We start from the raw sequence: 22,362 nt of genomic DNA, 5'->3' as shown, positions 1-22,362 counted from the left end.
AATGCAAGGAGGCAAAGTGGTTGTCTGAGGAGGCTTTACAAATAGCTGAGGAAAGAAGAGAAACTAAAGGCAAGGGAAAAAGGGAAAGATAAATCCAGCTGAATACAAAGTTCCGGAGAACAGCAAGGAAACATTAAAAAAAAAAAGCCTACATAAATCAACAATGCAAAGAAACAGAGGAAAACAACAGAATGGGAAAGACTAGAAATCTCTTCAAGAAAACTGGAGATATCAAGGGAACATTTCATGGAAAGACGGGCTCAATAAAGGGCAGAAAGAGTAAGGACCTAACAGAAGCAGAAGAGATTAAGAAGAGGTGGTAAGAATACACAGAAGAACTATACAAAAAAGGTCTTAATGCCCAAATAACCACAATGGTGTGGTCACTCACCTAGAGCCAGACACCCTGGAATGGGAAGTCAAGTGGGCCTTAGGAAGCGTTACTATGAACAAAGTTAGTGGAGGTGACAATTCCAGTTGAGCTATTTCAAATCCTAAAAGATAATGCTGTTAAAGTGCCATACTCAATATGCCAGCAAATTTTGAAAACTCAACAGTGGCCACAGGATTGGAAAAGGTCAGTTTTCATTCCAATCCCAAAGAAGGGCAATGCCAAAGAATGTTCCAACTACAATTGTGCTCATTTCACATGTTAGCAAGGTTATGCTCAAAATCCCTCAAGCTAGAGGCTTCAGCAGTATGTAAACTGAGAACTTGGAGATGTACAAGCTGGGTTCCAAAGAGGCAGAGGAACCAGAGATCAAATTGCCAACATTTTTTTGAATCATGGAAAAAGCAAAAGAATTCCAGAAAAACATCTACTTCTGCTCCATTAACTACACTAAAGGCTTTGACCGTGCACAACAAGAGATGGGAGTACAAGACTACCTTACCTGTCTCCTGAGAAACCTGTATGTGGGTCAAGAAGCAATAGTTAGAATTGGACATGGAACAACTGACTAGCTCAAAATTGGGAAAGGAGTGTAACAAGGCTGTATATTGCCCCCCTGCTTATTTAATCTATATGCAGAGTACATCATGTGAAATGCCAGGCTGGATAAACCACAAGCTGGAATCAAGATTGCTGGGTGGAATATCAACATTCTCAGATACACAGATGATACTACTCTAATAGCAAAAAGTGAGGAGGAACTAAAGAACCTCTTGATGAGGGTAAAGGAGGAGAGTGAAAAAGTTGACTTGAAACACAACACTAAAAAACTAAGGTCATGGCATCTGGTCGCATTGCTTCATGGCAAATAGGGGAAAAAGTGGAAACAGTGACAGATTTTATTTTCTTGGGCTCCAAAATCACTGTAGATGGGGACTGCAGCCATGAAATTAAAAGACACTTGCTCCTTGGAAGGAAAACTATGACAAACCTAGACAGCGTTTTAAAAAGCAGAGACATCACTTTGCTGACAAAGGTCCATATAGTCAAAGCTACACAGTTTTTTCAGTAGTCATGTATGGATGTGAGAGCTGGACCAAAAAGAAGGCTGAGCGCCGAAGAATTGATGCTTTTGAATTGTGGCGGTGGAGAAGATTTTGAGAGTCCCTTGGACACCAAGGAGATCAAACCAGTCAATCCTAAAGGAAATCAACCCCGAATATTCATTGGAAGGACTAATGCTAAAGCTCCAATACTTCGACCACCTGGTGAGAAGAGCCAACACATTGGAAAAGACCCTGATGCTGTGGAAGACTGAAGCAAAAGGAGAAGGGATCCTTTTGGAGAAGGCAGAGGATGAGCTGGTTAGATAGCACCACTAACTCAATGGACATGAATCTGAGCACACTCCAAGATAGGAGAGGACAGTGGAGCCTTGCATTCTGCAGTCCATGGGGTTGCACTGAGTTAGACAGGACTCAGCAACTGAACAACAAATCCTTACAGATTTCATGTTTTTTAATGTATAAAATAGTCACTATAAAGGCACCATTGGGGTAGTAGAAAGTAGCAGACCCATCTGGTTTGAATTTCAGATGATCTTGGGATAGTTAGTTAGCTTCCCTGGTGGCTCAGACAGTAAAGTGTCTGCCTGCAATGCCAGAGACCTGGGTTCGATCCCTGGGTTGGGAAGATCCCCTGGAGAAGGAAATGGTAACCCACTCCAGTACTCTTGCCTGGAAAATCCCATGGACAGAGGAGCCTGGTAGGCTACCATCCATGGAGTCGCAAAGAGTCAGACACGACTGAGTGACTTCACTTTCTTTTTCACTTTGGTATAGTTAACTTCTCTGAATCCATGTTCTCATTTGTAAATGGGATACCACCACCTCCTTGTTTCATGTAAAGATTAAATGAGGTGATACAAATAAAGTACCTGACACATACCTAGCACTTAACAAGTGAGTTGTTGTGATGATACCATGATGAAACATAATTATAGTGCACTTAACATAATTCATGAAATTAAAAAGAGATAACAAAACTAATACTGAGAAATCATTAAAGGTAATTTGGAAAGCTTTTTTCTAACATAAAAAATTTACAACATATTGTAATATGGTTATATTTTTGTGACCCCATGGGCTATATACAGTCTATGGAATTCTCCAGGCCAGAATACTGGAGTGGGTAGTCTTTCCCTTCTCCAGGGGATCGTCCCAGCCCAGGGATCGAACCCAGGTCTCCCGCATTGCAGGCAGATTCTTTACCAGCTGAGCCACAAGGGAAGCCCATAAATGAACATTAAAAACTCTAAAATACCAATAACTTAATTGGGAGTATACTCAAATATGGATTTGTGACATACAAGTCTATTGCTAGAATAGGTCTTCAGGTGTGTCACAAAGAGGCTCTTTGCTCCACTCAAGGTGTCTCTTCAGCATCCACTCTACCAGTTCTGCTCATTTCTGTGGCTCTATCACTGTTCAGACTACATGTTCATCCAAGCAGTGTCCATTCCTTCATTTATCCGACAAATATTTACTCACACCCTTTATTAAACTAGGCACCCCAGGCAAGAGACGCAGTGATGAGCATAACAGACGTGATGCTCTCATGGAGCCACTACACTCGTTTGTGTACGTTAGTGAATACACAGTTGAATATACAATGTTAAATCATGATAACTGCTTTGGAAGAAAGAACAGAGACAGAACAGCAGGGGCCTACTTTAAAGACTTAGACTGAGTGATATAGGAATGGTTTTGCCAGAGGAAAAACAGGAACTTGAAGAATGGTGGGAATCAGCCAGGGAGAGAGAAGAGGAAGAGTTCCATGCATAGAAAATACTTTTTACAAAGACTCTGAACAGAGAGCATTTGATGCATTCTGAGGACTGAAAGAAGCCAGTATGACTGAAGTGTGGAGCATGTGTGCCTTAGGATAGGGCTGCGAAGTTAGGCAGTAGCCCCACCACATAAAGCCAAGTTGAGGAAATTAGATTTTATTCTAAGTGCAGTAGGAAGCCGTGGAAGAGTTTTAAAGGAAACTCTTTAAAAGGAAAGACATTATGTAATTCATAGTTTTAACAGATCTTCTGCAGCGGGGCAGGAGACATGGGAGCAAAATAGTGATGGGTTTAACAGAGAAAAGGGGGAAGGAAACAGAAGGACAGGTGGGTAGAGATGTTAGGAAAAGAATCAGTGGCTACAGTGAGAGAAGGAGAAGCAGAGGGGAGTGGAAACAAGGAGCAAAGGAAACTGAGCACATAGGAGATGAGATGGAGAGCCGCCTGGAAGGGGAAGAGGAGTGGACCCACTGCAGCAGTTCAGCGACAAATGGTGGTGACTGAGCAGGAATGCTGACAGTGTCTCAACCAGAGAGAAGTGGGTGGATCTGACATCTATTTTGGAGTTAAGAATCAAGACTTGATAATGGTTAGAAATGGAGGATGAACGCAAAGGATGTCAGGGCAGAGTGAATTGTCAGGAACGACTCCAGGTTTTCTGGTTTAAGCAACTGAGCAAATAGATGATGGCAGTGTTTTGTGAGATGAGGATGATGGGCATCTGAACAGACTGAAGCAGGGAACCTAGCAGAGATGGCAAAAGTGCTGTGTTTTGGTCATGTTTAATTTGAGAAGCCTTTAAAGACATTCAAGCCAAAATATTTTGGCAGTTGGAAATCTAGAGCTAAGAAGAAAGTTTGGGAGGAGACAGAAATTGTCAGCAATCCTTGGGAGATACAAGCCACTAGAAAGAATGAGACCTTTCTGGAGAAAGAAATGGAGAAAGCAGTGATTAGGGTCTAGAACAAGTCCTGAGAAAATCCAACATTTAGACAGAGTCAGCAAGAGGGACAGAGTCCTCATCTAGATTATTCCAGGTTTACAACTCTTCTGATTTACCTTCTCCCAGGAGCCCTTCCTGGTTGGCCTAAATTAATTCTGCTATATCTGTAGCTCTTGAATTCACCTAGCATTTCTCCCAATTCCTTATTTATACAATACTTTATACTATTTCTTCATTATTTCTGTACACTGCTTGACCAAGTTGCGACCCTATGGACTGAATTCTGTCCATGGAATTCTCTAGGCAAGAACTGGAGTTGGGAGCCATTTCCTTCTCCAGGGGATCTTCCAGACCCCTGGGGATTGAACCTGGGTCTCCTGCACTGTAGGCAGATTCTTTACCATGTGAGCCACCAGGGAAGCAAATCTATTACAGGATTGCTATTGGAAGTAGTGTTGAGAGAAGTATTCAAGATGAAAGTTTAGGAAAACACTTGTGGTGGAAGATGGATGTATGAACACATAAGAACATCTGGTCTTTCGACCAGATAGGTAAAATGTGATGCAAGTCTTGGAGGCCAACACACAGCAAACAAGTATCTAACAGGAAACTTTTAGGGGTATTATTTATTGTTCTTCATTTTTGATTATGCGACCTGAATTGATAAATAATCTTGCCTCCCATCAAACATGTCCAAGGTGAAATATGTGAAGTAGTTACTAGTCAAGGTACCAGCAGGTCAAGTGAGTTACCTGATATAAAACCATTGGGGAAAAAAAAGACTAAACCTGGTATACATTTAGCAGAGGATCCAAATGAACAAGACAGAAGAGCTGCGCCAACAGGCAAGGACTCTGGAGTCAATATACTACTCAGGAATTCATATGGCTGTCCTACTGGATAAGTAGATTTTTATTACATCTTTTAAATAAACTCCATTTGCAGTAGACAGGATAATGAACCCCAAAGACGTCTATGTAATAAGCCGCAAACCTGTGAATATACTGTTTTCATGAGCAAAATGGACCCTGCTGATTGAGTAAATTAAGGGCCTAAGAAAATGGGAGGTTATCCTGGTGAGCCCATTGTAATAACAAAAATTCTTTTAAGTGGGAGGCAGAAAGGTCAGAACCAGAGAAGGGAATGTGAGAATATAGGTGGAGAGAGATTGTCACACTGCTGGCTTTGAGAGGAAGGAGCCAAGAAATGTTTAAAAAAAAACCAACAACTTAAAATCAGTTTGCCTTTATATATGATAGACTGAAAGAATCAATGGAAAACATGAATGTGAAAAGTAAAGTTGCTCACTTGTGTCTGACCCTTTGCCATGGACTGAACCTGCCAGACCCCTCCATCCACGGGATTTTCCAGGCAAGAGTACTGGAGTGGGTTGCCATCTCCTTCTCCAGGGGATCTTCCCAACCCAGGAATCGAACCCAGGTCTCCCGCATTGCAGGCAGACTCTTTACCGTCTGAGTCACCAGGGAATTCGTAATGGAAAACATACATATACAATGGAAAACATACATATACACTAACATAAAGAAATGCAAAAACAACATTAAATGTCTATTATCAGGAAACCTCTAAAATAACATACAGGACATTCATACAGTGGATTCATTCGGCCGCTTGAAATAATAACTGTATGTATTGATATGAAAAGATGTCCATTATATGTCATGCAACCAAAAGCAATCTGCAGGACAGTATTTAATTACATTACTCTGGTCACAGTGTTTTCTAAACTGTGTGAGGGTGAGAGAAAAAAATTCCTGAACAAAGTTAAGTAATTTTTTCCACAGCCAATTTTATTTTGGCAATCAAAAACATTAACAAGTCATCCATCAAAGGAAAACAAAAGTCACAATGTTTAAAATTCTATGTAAAATGAGCCCTTCACCATAGCTTATACTTTCTTACAGAAAAGTTTTGTTTTTGTGAGAGGAGGCAGAAATCTCTACCAGTCAGCACTTCAGCAATATCTAACATATGACTGATGGTCATAATATTGTAAAAGACCCTTTCAGCGGTAAAAGTGAAACTGCATTTAGTGTATCTGCTACATTTCATTACAGTCTAGTTCTTTGAAAATTGGTAATTCATTGATGAGATACATAGCAACTTTCTGTTAAAAACCCCTATTTTGTAACAATGTAATAATATGAGAAAACTTTTTGAGTTTTTAGAAGGAGAAACACTGAAGAGATAACAATTATAATTATTGCCTGCATCTTGTAAACATTACTTCTGAGGCATTTCTCTATAGTAGTTACATTTCAATTAAAATAGGGAAATTCAAAGTGAGACAATTGACTGACAGACTCCAGTTTCCTATTCTCTCAAATACTACGTACACTGCAAGTTTCATTAAGGATTTAAAAATAACAAAGTAGAGGGAGAAACAAATAATAGGAAGAAAGTAAAACACACACACACAGAAACATATACAGCCGGTTTACTATAAGAAAGGAAAATATAACAGTATGCATTAACCTTAACCCCTTATTTTCCTCACAACAGTCAGCTTGAAAAACAATTACTGAAATAACTGAACTTTCATTATCTCCAAACTTAAATTGAAATTGACAGGAAAAAAAAAAGAATGCTGCTTAGTAAAAACTACAGTAAATATGCAAAAACTGAATGGGAAAATATAAATTAGGAAACATTACTTTTGAACTGACCAATTCTCCAAACATCATTGGACTCATTTAGTTTTTTAGTAATAGCAGTATACTGTTGACATTATTCCTTTATCACACATGTTGATTTACCACTTCAAATTACCACTATTTTTTAATGAAGTAGTGAAAATAAACCGAAACCCATGGGAAAAATGAACCTGGGCCATACAAACAACTTTGTGCAAAGAAGCTTAATTCTGGGTATATAAATCCAAGAGTAGTGTGATTGGAGAAGGAAATGGCAACCCACTCCAGTATTCTTGCCTGGAGAATCCCAGGGACGGCGGAGCCTGGTGGGCTGCCGTCTATAGGGTCGCACAGAGTCGGACACGACTGAAGCGACTTAGCAGTAGCAGTAGCAGTGTGATTTAAAACAGAGGCTGGACATTGGAGTGAGACAGTCTAGACTGAATTCTGGGTGAACCTCAGTAGCTTAATTTCTTTCTCCAAGCTTCAGTTTCCTCATCTATAAAATGGAGAAAACACCAACGACACTGCAGGATTACTAACAGGTTTAACAATATGTAAGTAAAGCATCTAGAACAGGACCTGATACATGCTAGGTAATAATGACTTTGATAAACAGTTGTTGTCGTTGTTCAGTCCCTCAGTCATGTCCATCTCTTTGCAACCCCCGGGACTGCAGCCAGCCAGGCTTCCCTGTCCTTCACTGTCTCCTTAAGTTTGCTCAAATTCATATTCATTGAGTCAGTGATGCCATCCAGCCATCTCATACTGATAAACAGTAATGAGTGCTTTACACGTACAAACTTAATCAATGAATGATAAATATTAACACCACTACCTCTGGTGCTGCCTTCACCTTTTGCTCCTCTGTGCCCAGCAGCACAGAAATAATGCTAGTTATGTGTCAGGCAATGTACTAAACTAGTTACATGGATTATTTCATTTGATCTTCACAAACGTCACAGCAATAAGGTAGCAACTATTTATTATCAACCTTTGTTTACACAGTAGGAAATATAGACTTAGAAAGATTAAATAACTTGTCTAGGGTCACACACATAGTAAAGTGTGACTTCAGAGCCCCCACACTTAGAAACACATAAAAAGAAACATTACTTACAATTCATTAATGTGGAAATAGCAGACACACCTACCACGCAAAGTCCGTTGGTTTTTAATGAGGTTTTGAAACAGATGAGTCAGAGAGACACGTATCAGGATCTACACCAGACGACTACCACCGGTTTCCACTTCTTCATTCAAATCCATTCCAATCTCCTCCTAAAGGGAATCTGAGGTAGCGAGAATGCCAATTCCTAATTATTTAAGTGCCAGTTGAGGAGATCAGACAGCAGTTCACAACATGCTTATCTTCTGAGAGAGCAGGTATTAACGCTCTTCACACAAACGAAGCTAAACCCAAACTCTGACCTAGACTGGGCCGGCAAAGAAACATCTCTTAATAACGACTGACCAGCTTCTCTAACAGACGTTCCACGAAGCACTCTAAATCAATAAGACTCAATCCTGCGGTTCGAAGAGATTAGTTAGGAACCAAGAGCGACTGAATGGCAAGCACAGGCTCCAAAACCTTCCTTCGACTTCCAAGGCAATCTACAAACCTCCCCGCAACGCAGCCCTTCAAACCGAAACGTGCGGGTGGGAAAAGCAGCGCTCACAGCCTTGAGAGGTACGTCCTATCTTTCCGTTCATATCGGCGACATGAGCCTTGCGTGGACTGGAGGGAACAAACAGAGAACAAACTTTTCCCTCTGCCAGATGGCAAAATAACTATCTGCAATTTCCCTTCCAAGGTCAGTGACTAGATCAGTTCTTCCCAGGAGTGACACCGAGGAATTAAGTGACCCTATGTGAGCTAGGTGCTTGGAAACAAAGACGTCTCTGGAGAGGCTAAATTTCAGACTCTGATCTCTTCCTGGATTCTAAAGCAGAGTGGCAGCGACTGATTACCTCACCCCCTGCCTAGCACACCTGCCGCTCCAGCACACCTGTGGCCCCTGCACCAAACCTGGGTGGGCAGGAGAAGGCAGGGACTTGCTTCATCTTGACGGCCCCAGAGACCAATCAGCGCACGCGACTCCCTCAGCGGACCAATCGCACATCAATTTGAATCCCGCAGCTCGGGGCCCCTACTGAACCAACCCTTTGAGTGGGCTGAGCGCGGGGCCTCTTCCAGTGCCAGTTGAGGCGCCGCAGCTGCAAGAAGGCGAGTAAAAGTTCGCGAGGAAAAGAGAACGGCAAACAAAGAAGTACTCACCCGCACAGGCGCAGGAGGGTCACTTCTCCCTGCTAGGCAACATCTCGCTCAATCTGTGCCTCGCCGGCACGCCCCTGCCCAACCGCCGGCGCGGCTGCCTCAGGCTCAGGGTTCGCCGCGGCCCGTTTCGAAGGAACCAATCGCCGCGGCCTGTTTCGAAAGAGGCGGAGAGGGGGCGTGGCTGGAGACCCCGCCCCGCCTCCAGGCCTCTAGGGAGCACGAGACCTGCGTGCGTCTTAATCAAGGGACTAGTCTCCTTCCTCTGCCTAGGGTCACACAAGTCTGGCGGCCTAGTCGCTCTTCTCAGAGAAAATGGCTTGGTCACAGGGCACGTCCTTTCATCTGGCCCCTCAGCGACAACAATAAACCCTATTTGTCCAGATTAGCAGGAGAAGTGAATCAGTCTCTTCTCGAAGTATCCTGGAGTGTTGCTCAAAGTTGCCCTGAGTTTTATCCTGATCTGTTAAGAGCCCCTCCCAATTCTAAATCCAACCGAGATTTCACTGTATTGAGGGCGCTGCTGTTTCCGGATACAAACTGTCATCCTTGTGAGGGGCGAGGGGAGAGGGAGAGAAACCCTGCAGTTCCAGGCCACAACTGAAAGCAGAAAGAGGATGTTGGCTGTTCCGTCGGGAAACACCAGAGTAGGGCGTGGGGGAGGGGAGGGACAAGGATTTGACCGCAACACAATGAGAGACAGGAGGGTTGAGGTAAAGGGGAGACTGGTCTTGAATGTAATAAAAGGTAAGTCTCTGATCACTAAACGTGGCTTGTTAATATGGGAATAAAGTCAGAGCCGAAAGCCTGGAAGGCCAGGCCCTTTCTCTCAGCTTTATTTTGTCAAATTATGTCGCCTTTCTGGGTCTCAGTTTCCCATCTGTAAAGAGTGGAATTGACCAGGAATGATGCTCTTTAGCTGGAGAAGGAAGTGACAACCCACTCCAGTATACTTGCGTGGAGAATCCTGTGGAAAGAAGAGCCTGGTGGGCTGCTGTCCACGGGGTCACACAGAGTCGGATACGACTGAAGCGACTTAGCATGTATGCATGCATTGGAGAAGGAAATGGCAACCCACTCCAGTATTCTTGCCTAGAGAATCCTGTGGAAAGAAGAGCCTGGTGGGCTGCTGTCCACGGGGTCACACAGAGTCAGATACGACTGAAGCGACTTAGCATGTATGCATGCATTGGAGAAGGAAATGGCAACCCACTCCAGTATTCTTGCCTGGAGAATCCCAGGGAAGGAGGAGCCCGTGGGCTGCCGTCTATGGGGTCGCACGGAGTCGGACACGACTGAAGCGACTTAGCAGCAGCAGCAGCAGATTCTCTTTAGCGTTTATTCCTTCATTCACTTAATAAAAAAACAATGAAGAGGTACTGTTGCTTGCTGAAAGACTAAAAAGAGAAAAATCTTTACCTTGAAAGTGCTCAGCAACGTGGTAAAGGCTCAGTGGAAATCAAAAAATCTATGAAAGAGGAAACACCTACAGTGTCGAAGGGTGATGGTCAGAGGCTTGAAAGGACTTGAATTTTGAAGGACAAATAGGGATCTGCCAAAGGAGAGGATAATTAGGAGTGAGGAGTGCTTTCTAGGCAGAGAGAATAAGCTTCCAGGGATGTGAAAGCATCAGGAATGCTCTGGGAATTGTAGTTCTGAATGACAAGTTTAGGGATTTAGAGGTATTGATAAATCAGGCTGAAGGAGTAAGCACAGAGGAAATCTTTGTAGATACTATGGAATTTAGATTCTTTCTTGCAGGCAATTGTGATTGATTTGTGTCTTAGGGGAAAAAAATATTTTTGAGGGTTTTGGAGACAGGAGTAAGATTGGCAGCAATTCTAAAAATTAATAGATTATAATTACTTAAACTAGCTCAGAAGGGATAGTGAGAATGAGATGTCTGGAGATACTTAAGAGACTGATTTATCTGCACTTGGTATCATATGACAGTGATGTCAATCTAAGGAATACATAGAAAACAACACTGGGGGAAGAATAATGCATTTTGGTGTGAGGTCGTGTTCACTTTGAAATGTGAGAGGAATGTGCTTGTTGAGGTGTTCAGAAGATATGGTTGGAAAATTAGGTCTGAAGCTGGTTAAACTGGTTCGTGCAAGAGACAGAGATTTGAGAAGTCAATTTAACAAACACACTTAAGTGCTTGTTCTGTACCAGACTCCATCCTAAGCAGTGGGGTCCTGCTCTTGCAGAGCTTACCTTCTGGGTTAGCCCGGTAAAGATGGTCATCAAAAAGTTGACATTTAAGTGATCGTTGAATCTGATACCCAAGAGTGGTTGCTCCTTGTTTACTGGTGTCTTTACCAGAACCCTTTGTTGTCCATGACTGCAGTAGATCCATTTTCACAAGACCTGGTATTCAAATCAACCTATGTTTTATAGCAGGGGTCCCCAAACTCTGGAATCTAATGCCTGATTAACTGAGGTAGAACTGATGTAATAATAATTGAAATAAAGTGCACAATAAATGTAACGCACTTGAATCATCCCGAAACCAGCCCCCCACACATACACAGTGGTCCATGGAAAAACTGTCTTCCATGTAACTGGTCCCTGGTTTCAAAAAGGTTGGGAACCAGTTTTATAATGTTTCTATTTAAAACTAAAGAGGTAATTTGTCATACCATTTCATTCAGCCAAATTTCAAGTGGAGTTCTGATTTTACGTTGGATTTGTTGAGCCCAAATATCAAAATATGTACACTGCTCTCCAGAACCTTAAGAATAAGTAAATTGTGTCACACAGATTTTGTTTGATGAGTCAATAGTTAACAGTTCTATTTTTTTATATGCATGCTATGTACCTAAACATTTGAATACTATTTATTAAAAATTGAAACTATGTTATGTGAAATATATATACATTCTCTCTCAAATACACTCACACACACCACTTAATATTTCTCTAAGCCATTTGCTGAAATTTTGGCAGCAAGGTATTTTCATGGTTGGCTTCTTTTTATTTTCACTGTCCATTTGGTTTGTCTTGGTAACTCCTCTAGCTTATAAAGGACAGTGTGGTGAAAAGTGAATCCAGACTCAGGAAATCTGTGCAAATCAGATTCTCTAAGCCCATCTTCCTCATTGGTTAAAGGTGGGGAATGGGTGAGGAGTTCCCTTCCGGATTCTTTGATTCTTATTGCTTTTCCCTTATGAATAAAAAAAGTCCCCCATGTTGCTCTCTCAACCTCACTTTTACAAGAATTCTCAGTTAGTACCCCACCCCCTAAGCATATTCACCATCTTACCTACCTTGATTTTAACACTGCAATTAGTAATTGAGGGTTTCAACTAGTGAGCTGCAATTTACTTTCATGTGTAGATTTTCTAATTGGTGGTTAGGTTAATAGTAATGTTTTAAGTGTTCTCACTTGAAATTGGCATGGTCGTAACACGCAGAGTAAGCCTCACCAGTTTGCTTCCATCAGATGACAAAGTATTTTATTTAATAGTTCTGACTTTCTCCAGATTGTGATGAAAGCATCATGCTTGGAGATCTAAATTTTTCAAGTTATTACATTAGGAATATTCATTCATCTGACTACACATCTCTACAGAACACAGAAGAGTCACTCATAATCTCATAATCCTTGAATATTGAAATACGATTTGGTTTTTTTCACAACCCTATAAGAATGCTCCTTTATTGCTTAAAGTTTACTGTAGTTGTTGGAGATTTTTTTTCTTTTGCTTGATTTATTAGTTGTTTTGTTCTGCATTTTGTATTTTCTGCTGTTTTTTTAATGCTTTGACATTAGCTATCAATCCATGGATTCTGCCTTGTGTGAACTACTGGATGAAATTTGGGGGCTACAGAGATCTTGATTCACTCAGTTAATTAAACTACTCATTCAGCAGATGATCTATTGAGAGCCAACATTAAAAACAAGACTAAGTTCAATCTTAAAGGGATGTTATTGATTTACATTAACAAATGTTATCTGTATGTAATTCAATAATATAAATTTTTATAACAGTTATGATCAATACTAAAATGTTGTATTTATCTAGTGAGTTGAATAGCCTCCCCTCCAAAATTCATATCCACCTGGAACCTTAGTTGTTGTTCACTCAGTCATGTCCGACTCTTTGTGACCCCATGGACTTCAGCATGCCAGGCTTCCCTGTCCTTCACTATCTCCCAGAGTTTGCTCAAACTCATGTCCATTGAGTCAGTGATGCCATCCAACCATCTCATCCTCTGTCATCCCCTTCTTCTCCTGCTTTCAATCTTTCCCAGCATCAGGATCTTTTCCAATGAGTCAGCTCTTCGCATCAGGTGGCCAAAGTATTGGAGCTTCAGCTTCAGCATCAGTCATTCCAATAAATATTCAGAGCTGATTTCCTTTAGGATTGACTGGTTTAATCTCCTTGTTGTCCAAGGAACTCTCAAGAGTCTTCTCCAGCACCACAGTTTGAAAGCATCAAATCTTTGGCAGCAAAGTGATGTCTCTGCTTTTTAATACGCTGTCTAACTGCTAAGTCGCTTCAGTCGTGTCTGACTCTGTGCGACCCCATAGACGGCAGCCCACCAGGCTCCCCCGTCCCTGGGATTCTCCAGGCAAGAACACTGGAGTGGGTTCCCATTTCCTTCTCCAATGCATGAAAGTGAAAAGTGAAAGTGAAGTCGCTCAGTCGTGTCCGACTCTTAGCGACCCCATGGACTGCAGCCTACCAGGCTCCTCTGTCCATGGGAGTTTCCAGGCAAGAGTACTGGAGTGGGTTGCCATTGCCTTCTCCGTAATACGCTGTCTAGGAACGTCAAAATGTGCCCTTATGTGGAAATAAGATTATATAGGTGATTCCCTCTTTAGGTTTGTTAATTTGCTGGTTTGGCTCACAGAACTCAGGAAAGCAGTTCACTTACTATATTACCAGCGTATTATAAAGGCTACATCTCAGGAACAGTCAAATCAAAGAGACAAAGGGTAAATGGAGGAGGGTGTGGAGCTTCCACACTCTCTGGCACATCACCTTCCTGGCACCTTGATGTGTTCACCAGCCCAGAAGCTCTCCAAATACTATCATTTAGTGTTTTTTTTTAATTGGAATTTCCATTACATAGGCATGAATGATTAAATCATTGGCCATTGGCAACTGACATCGATCTCAATGTCCCTCTCCCCTCCCCAGAGTTCGAGGAATGGGACTGAATTCTAACCCTCTAATCATGTGGTTGGTTCCTCTGGCAACCATCCTCCACCCTGAAGCATCTAGAGGCCCACCAAGAGGCACCTTATTAGCATTAACTCAGATACAGATGAAAGGATCTTGTCATGAATAATAAAGATCCTCCTATCACTCAGGAAATGCCAAGAGTTTTAGAATCTCTATGTCAGGAACTGGGGACAAAGACCAAATAAGTATTTCTCATTATATTACAATTCATTTTCCATATGAGAAGCATTATTACTTCTATTATAAGGTCTTCACCACCTGAATAAATCCAGACCTAAGAGATTAACTCCATCTGCAGGACACCCTCAGCTCCAGCTCATTTCCCACCACTTGCTTTCCCCCAGATGCCTTAGGATCTGGAAACACCAAACAGCTCAGTTCCCCAAACTGACCCTTCTCCTTCAGTCATTCAGAAATTTACTTCTCTGTCTTAAATGTCCTTTCCTCACCACCCACTTCCCTGGTGAGTCTGCAACTTCCCATTTACTCTTCATTCATCAGCTCAATCCCTTTTGATGGTGGGTACTGAGATCTTTATTTTGCAGAGGTGAAACTGAGGCTTACAAAGGTACTGTGCACCCTCCTGCTCTGGCCCACATTACTTATGGTCCTTAAACATCTGTACAACTCCCCCACCTCCCCTTCTTTTGCTCCTGCCACCGTGTTCACCTTGAATCTTCTCCTTTCTTACCCTGACCCATGAAGTCCTGACTATTCTTCCAAGCCCAGGCTAAATGTCACCTCCTCCATGAGATTTTCCCAGGTAAGCCCACAGCACATTCCTCTGCTCTTCTTTTAAGCCCCTCCAGGCAGTTACTGGGTCTTAATCATCTTTATATCTCCCATGGAGATTAGCGTAAAGATTTTACTTAGTGGGGACTCAAGCCTTTTTTCTTGTTGAAACAAATGGAGTTCAACTAATGTTAGCCCCAACTCACTCCCCTTTCTACTGACTAGCCTTTGTTAGAACTTCAGGATTGCCTTAATATATTAAAATGAAAAACTCTTTGCTGCTAAGCAAGCTCCAATTTGGCTGATTTCAGGAGTAAGGGACATGTAAACCCATTACTTACAGAAGGTGTTTTATTATATTTACTGAAGGATGGTGGGGAGAAGAATGCAACAATATAACAATGAAGGAAGGAAATGAACTAATTCCTGCTTTAGGGGAAGTATACACAGCTGTGCACCCAGCTGAAGGAGTGTTTTCCAAAAGCAAAACAAACAAATAAATGAAAAATGAGTAATTACATGCACTAAAGCCAATAGAGAGCACTTTTATGAGAGAAAAGGGAATGTCCCATAACTGGAGTTATCTGCATACTCTGAATTTGTAAATGCCACCTCAGGATCCTAAGTAGGAAAAGAAATTGCTTGAGGGGATATTTTATGTGAAAATTATTAACTCGTCTGTATGCTATGCTCTGTGAACCTTGAAGAATAAGAAATCATCAAAGGGCTATCACAAATGAATGAATATTCACCAGGACTTCCAGGGATGAGAAAAGCACTATTTATGTTGTAAGAGTTTATCTTTTTGGAAATTACCCCCTCAGACTCAATAGGATGCCATTCATCGTTTAAAGAAATAAGTTTGTATGTTTTTCAAATTTTGTTCCCAAAGAAAAGCCTGTTGCCATTATGTTCAGTTTATTGCCCAAATTGAACACAACTCTTTAATAAAATATATGCAATAAGGTAAGATGAAGAGCAAAATGAGAGTTTCCCCTATTTCAACAGACCTACAGTAATGATTAATTTAATTTGGCAAACAGGGCATGCCAATGTGAATGAAAAATTCCTTGAGCTTTGTAAAATACAATGTAGAGAGAGTATTTCAACCTAGCCCCATATTTACAATTGTTAGGGTTATATAACTACCACATAAATATAGAGGAAAATTCTGGCATGAAGCTAGGTACAAATGCAATAAAAGAAAGTTATGTATCAGATTTAGATCAGGAAAATGAAGAGCTGGACTCTGCTTCTGCAGTGCTCATCACTGTACATCCCAGATTTCACAGAGAAGTGGGGTAAACTTGTGGTCATTCACTCTCCATGACATAAGCATGTCTGCGTGGTGATGGTTGAATGTCCTCAACTCAGTCAAGCGACCCAGAAGACAGGCAAAATGTTGAGGATTCTCAGGCTGATGAATCTTACATAACTTTTGTAGCACATCAAGCAGTGGTTCCTGAAGCTTCTCTACTGCCTCTCTGTCCTTTATGTATTGTCTATCTGTTTTTCAAGTTCAAAATAAAACGACAAAAAAAGTGGAAAAGTAAAAATTTGGCATAATTACAGCAAGGTTAACTTTTTTTGAACTGTAACTTACAAATACTGTACACTTAAAATGGGCAAAGTGTTCACATTGATGAATTTTTACACACATGTATATATACTCCTGTAATCACAACCAGATCAAGCTATAAAACCTTTACTGCCTCCCAGAGGCCTGCCTAAATTCTCCTTCCAGTCAATGTGTTCAGGAAAAACTACACACCACTCCTTTGGTTTTACACTGTGTGCTCTGTTACCTGTGCTTAGTCATTTTGACTCTGCACTTTGTAATAGAATGTTGCCTGGAGCCTGAAATATACAGAATAACCCATTCTCAAGGCTTTTCCATTCATTTAGAGATAAAATGTTGCAGAACAGAGAATAACATGTCTTGTTGGCAGTTTATAGGAACATTATACCTAGACCTACCTGGACAGCTGCAAGAACAAAGGATTCCAGCACCAAGAAGTCTGCAGCAACCAACCACACCCCCTCCAATTTTATTATAAAAGAAGCCTGAATTCTAACTTGGGTGAGCTGGTTCTTTGGAACACTAGTCCACCATCCCAGTCTGCTGGCTTTCCAGATAAACTTGCTATCCCTTATCCTAACAACTCATCTCTTGATTTTTTGGACTACCATGTGGGGAGCAGTAAGAGCTTGGACTTGATAACAAATGCACCCAAAAGGTAACCACAAGAATAGACATAAGTGTCATTTGTGGTGAGTATATTCTGAGGAGTGGAATTTCTCAGTCATTCTTTCTAAAATTATAATTTGTCATGGTAAAACAAAGTAACAACTATTAATAGCTTCTGCCACAGTATCATATATTAAAACCGTTTAAGGCTAACACTGTAATTAAGCTTTACAAATCAGGAACATGACATTACTTATTCCCAAATAATTAATCAAAAAATATAGACAAATTTTATGTACAGAGATTCATTTCAACATTGTTTAAAACAATAGCAATGACAAATCTGGAAACATCTTGAATATCCAAACATGGTAACAACCGAGTAAATGATTATACATCATACAACATGATGTACATATTGCAACAAACTTCTACCAGTATGATTTTTAATGACATGGAAAAAGTATAAAGACAGTATATTCTTTATTACGTTAAAGAAGTATATAGTTTCATTTATGTCCTGCTCAAATTTCAACCTTTTAGATGAGCCTTCCCTGACTACTGATTATAACAGCATTTTGCTGCCACTTTCTTTCCTTATATGACATCTTAATTTTTTTGTAGTATTACCACTCCCTGAAAATTCTTTTTGTTTCTTTATTCATTGTCTTCCTCACTCTGCTAGGATGTAAATTACATCCTGCCTGTTTCTTTGTTGCTATATCCCGCAATGTCTGGAAACATGTTTAGTGTATAAAGGGGTTCAAAATGCAATTATTAAATGAATGAGCATGATGTTCAGAAAAAGGCTGAGAAGAACTACACTGAAATGTTAACAATGGTTCAATTTGAGTGATGGAATTATAGGCCATTTTACTTTCTCTTTATGTTTTTTATCCAAGATTTTCCTTAATATTCCTACTATTCTTGAGAGGAAAACCAAAAAATGGAATAAAAATAAAGATATAACATTGAAATTACCTGGAGAGAGGATAACAATTGCTGTAAGTAGAGCATACTCTTCTTGAGTCATTTTCAATTCTGCAACACTTTTATAAAAGCTAAACATAGGCGTTATATATTCATCAGAGATACCTATGGGGGAAAGTTGAAAAATTGCAGAGGCATAATAAAATTTTTGAATGACTGAAAAGTGTAAAACTACAAACACATTATACACACACAGACAATATTTATACCCATATGTATACATTTAAATAATGACTATATATAAATATCCCAGTTAAAGGTGAAGCACTGCAAAAAAGATCAGTTAACAAAATCCTTAAAATATAAACTAATCAATGATTTATCTTTGATCTTGACTGTGACTTTGTTCGGAGAAGGCAATGGCAACCCACTCCAGTACTCTTGCCTGGAAAATCCCATGAACAGAGGAGCCTGGCAGGCTGCAGTCCATGGGGTCACTAGGAGTCAGACACGACTGAGTGACTTCACTTTCACTTTTCACTTTCATGCTTTGGAGAAGGAAATGGCAACCCACTCCAGTATTCTTGCCCGGAGAATCCCAGGGACGGGGGAGCCTGGTGGGCTGCCGTCTATGGGGTCGCACAGAATCAGACGACTGAGCGACTTGGCAGCAGCAGCAGCAGTGCCTTTGTTTTAGTCACAACTGTGTGACAATAAATGATAATATTCTTGAATTACCAAAAGAATCTCTGAACTTCACCATGTTCTAGATGGGGCTTAGTTAATCTTTTAAATATCACTATCTATGATCAAGACATAGACAGCATCTTAACCAACAAAAAATTACTGTTCTTCAATCCGGAAGTATAAACTCTACTTAATACATTAGCTAGAGTTCTTAACAGAGTTCCAGTCTCTCTCTGAAGTATCAAACTGTTTATCCACTGCCTACCAGGCAATGGTACTTGGCTTTTCTCTTCAAACTCAGCATGTCCAAAATCAAAGACATCATGTACAGAACTAAATTCCCCATCTTCCTCCAAATCCACTTCTTTCCTGATGTTCCCATTCTTAGTGACTGGTATCCTCACCCACCCAATTGTCTCCACCTGGTAACCAAGATTCAGCCTCCGTCTAACTCAGTCAGATGCTGAGTCCTCTGGATTTGATCAGCTAACTCTCACTTGGCACCTGGTTGACCTAGTTTAAGTTTTTAATTGTTTTCATCTGGATTACTCCACCTGCCTCCTCAATGGTCTACCTGTCTTCAGTGTGGTCCCTTTCAATCCATCCCAGAATCACCCTTCTAAAATTCAAACCACATCGTGTCTCCCCAATTCTTTCAAACCTTCAAAAACTCTCCATGGTTTTGGCATAAATGCCTGCCTTTTTACATAGGAAACTCTAGGCCCTGTCCCCTGCCTTTCCCACCACCAACTGCTCACCCACATGATAACAATAGGAGTTAACATTTAAGTACTCACCATGTAACAGGTGCTGTTCTAAGCACTTCTTGCACTGGGACTCATTGAATCTTTCTAACACCCCATAAGATGGGCACAGAGAGGTAACATAACTTGACCAAAGACACAAAGCTGGTGAAAAGTGGAACCAGGATTCAAACCAAAGCTAGTAGGCCCCAGAGTCCTGGCTCTCAGTTGTGACTAAGGGGTACCATCTTTCTATCACACAACCTTTACTCCAGGCGTGTTCAGGCACTTGGAGTTCCCTAAACAATTCTTATTGCTCAGTTTTTTACATGTTATTTTCTCTGCTTGGAATATCCTCCTCCTCCTTTATAACTTACTTCTCTTCATAATTTAAGATTCCTTTGTGCCACTTCCTCCAGTCATTCAAGAGCTATTAGTTTGGTGCCTGTTCGGTGCTTGGCCCCACTCCAGAAAAGCTTTGATTAGGGAATTGTGCAGAAAGAAAAAAAAGAAAGGTTGTGTTGTGACTTATGGATGAATTAAGATGAGACTGAGTTTCCCAGAATTGGTTCACAATAGACAACTCTATTCCATCCCCAACTAGACCTAAAGCCTTAGAGCTTAGGTTGAAACATACCAAAGTAAAATTGGGTTCCAAATGCTTAAAGAGTATAATTATCATCTAATAGTACATTTCACAGGATCAGAAAGTCTGAATCCTCATCTTTAGATGAATCTGAAGAATCTTCTCAAACAGAATCCCTGGTCTTTCTCTCTTTTAATCAAAATAGCACTTTTCTCCCCTTCAATGCTTAATTGACCCCAGTGGGCTCTCTTAACAATGGTGTCTTTGTTGAACAACTTGGGGATGACATCATGTGGAAGACTGCCCTTTATCCAGCTGTTACAGATTGAAGTGAATGCCCATAATTAAGCTAGATACAACTTAAACTTCAGACGGCTGGAGTATGTAGGCTGGGACTACTAGTCCTGGTTGCCAACAGACATAGTAGTTAAGAGGTCATAAGTCTGAGTCTAAAAGCTGACCTATGACTTGATCTTGGGCACATTACTTAAACTCTTTAAGCCTCAGTTTCCTCATCTGTGAAATGTGAATTGTAACAATAGTATTATATGAGACAAAATATATAGAGTTCTTAGCACCATGCCTAGCCTTTAGTCACTACTTGAAGGTAATTGTTAAGATACTTACTATAGTGAAAGTGAAAATGTTAGTTGTTCAGTAGTGTCTGACTCTTTGCAACCCCATGGACTGTAGCCCTCCAGGCTCCTCTGTCCATGGAATTCTCCAGGCAAGAACACTGGAGTGGGTTGCCATTACTTCCTCCAGGGGATCTTCCTGACCTAAGGATAGAACCCAGATCTCCTGCATTGTAGGCAAATTCTTTACCATCTGAGCCACTAGCTCAGAAGCAGCATCCTGCCTGGCTCATGGTAAACTCTTAGTAAATGTTAAACCTGCATAAATGTTAGAGCAAATAATCATAATAAGAACTATTATTGTCATTATTCAGGAAATTGGGTCAATACATTCATTCCATCTTAATCTTTGATTAAGCTCATGTACTTTTGTATTTACAAAGCTGTATTTTTGCTTTTTGTTTTGTTTTTGCATTCTGCAGTTTGCTAGAGATGAATACAAACTGGCTGATCAGTGATTTGCCTCAGTATTTTTCTAGGTATTAAAGCTAAGCTAAGATCTGTATTTGTTAATAAGGCCACTCTTTTTCACTTTTGAGAAATGGCAGTCTTCTATATTTGAGTACTATACTCATCAGTTGTGGTTACCTAACATAAATTCACGACTGTCATTATTTTAAATAATACATAAAGGTTTGGAGATAAGGTTGGTGGTGGTTTAGTTGCTAAGTCGTGTCTGACTCTTGTGATCCCATGGACTATAGCCTGCCAGGCTCCTCAGTCCATGGGATTCTCCAGGCAAGAATACTGGAGTGGATTGCCATTTCCTTCTCCAGGGGATCTTCCCAACCCAGGGATTGAACTACCATCTCTTGCACTGCAGGCAGATTCTTTGCCAGCTGAGCTACCAGTTCAGTTCAGTTCAGTCGCTCAGTCGTGTCCGACTCTTTGTGACCCCATGAACCGCAGCACGCCAGGCCTCCCTGTCCATCACCAACTCCCGGAGTCCACCTAACCCCATGTCCATCAAGATGATGATGCCATCCAACCATCTCATCCTCTGTCGTCCCCTTCTCCTCCTGCCTTCAATCTTTCCCAGCATCAGGGTCTTTTCCAAGGAGTCAGCTCTTCGCATCAGGTGGCCAAAGTATTGGAGTTTCAGCTTCAACATCAGTCCCTCTAATGAACACCCAGGACTGATCTCCTTTAGGATGGGCTGGTTGGATCTTCTTGCAGTCCAAGGGACTCTCAAGAGTCTTCTCCAACACCACAGTTCAAAATCGTCAATTCTTCGGCGCTCAGTTTTCTTTATAGTCCAACTCTCACATCCATACATGACCACCGGAAAAACCATAGCCTTGACTAGACGGACCTTTGTTGGCAAAGTGATGTCTCTGCTTTTTAATATGCTATCTAGGTTGGTCATAACTTTCCTTCCAAGGAGTAAGCATCGTTTAATTTCATTGAGGAGCTACCCCAAGCCCGAGGTCAGGGGCAGTGGCCGAGAGGAGCTACCAGGGAAGCAGGCAATTGATTTGAAAATATTTATGAAATCATCTTTGACTACCTAATTTCTTATTTTGTTTTCCTATATCCCTTTCACCTTCCAAAG

The 22,362-nt window shown here is 41.0% G+C and overlaps 2 protein-coding genes across 45 annotated transcripts in view; both read right to left on the bottom strand.

Moving 5' to 3' along the window:
• The window catches only part of GAS2L3 (growth arrest specific 2 like 3), a 35,536-nt gene extending 25,768 nt beyond the window's left edge, over positions 1 to 9,768 (bottom strand). For 2 of the 26 annotated variants that reach the window (XM_081595457.1, XM_081595446.1), the window contains exons 1-2: positions 9,115 to 9,263; positions 7,991 to 8,128 (exon numbers count right to left, since the gene is read on the bottom strand). The gene's annotated coding sequence lies outside the window, so the exon portion shown is untranslated. Of the gene's footprint in view, positions 1 to 7,956; positions 8,129 to 8,807; positions 9,039 to 9,114 lie in introns of those variants that run through there. The other 24 variants (XM_081595461.1, XM_081595438.1, XM_081595458.1 and 21 more) reach the window with 21 other exon arrangements.
• Positions 9,769 to 15,942: 6,174 nt separating this feature from the next.
• The window catches only part of NR1H4 (nuclear receptor subfamily 1 group H member 4), a 136,104-nt gene continuing 129,684 nt past the window's right edge, over positions 15,943 to 22,362 (bottom strand). For 16 of the 19 annotated variants that reach the window (XM_081595470.1, XM_081595473.1, XM_081595476.1 and 13 more), the window contains 2 exons: positions 18,211 to 18,324; positions 15,943 to 16,547 (listed from right to left, as the gene is read on the bottom strand). In XM_081595470.1, the coding sequence (XP_081451596.1) occupies positions 16,309 to 16,547; positions 18,211 to 18,324 (353 nt within the window). In that variant the 3' untranslated portion in view covers positions 15,943 to 16,308. Of the gene's footprint in view, positions 16,548 to 18,210; positions 18,325 to 19,966; positions 20,066 to 20,802; positions 20,955 to 22,362 lie in introns of all 19 variants that reach the window. The other 3 variants (XR_014083435.1, XR_014083436.1, XR_014083434.1) reach the window with 1 other exon arrangement.

This window comes from Giraffa tippelskirchi, chromosome 4, assembly GCF_054371585.1.
Source record: "Giraffa tippelskirchi isolate mGirTip1 chromosome 4, T2T-mGirTip1v1.2.pri, whole genome shotgun sequence".
Classification (NCBI taxonomy): Eukaryota; Metazoa; Chordata; class Mammalia; order Artiodactyla; family Giraffidae; genus Giraffa; species Giraffa tippelskirchi.
The sequence above is the reverse complement of the archived record's forward strand: the minus strand, read 5'-3'. Positions and strand labels throughout refer to the sequence as shown.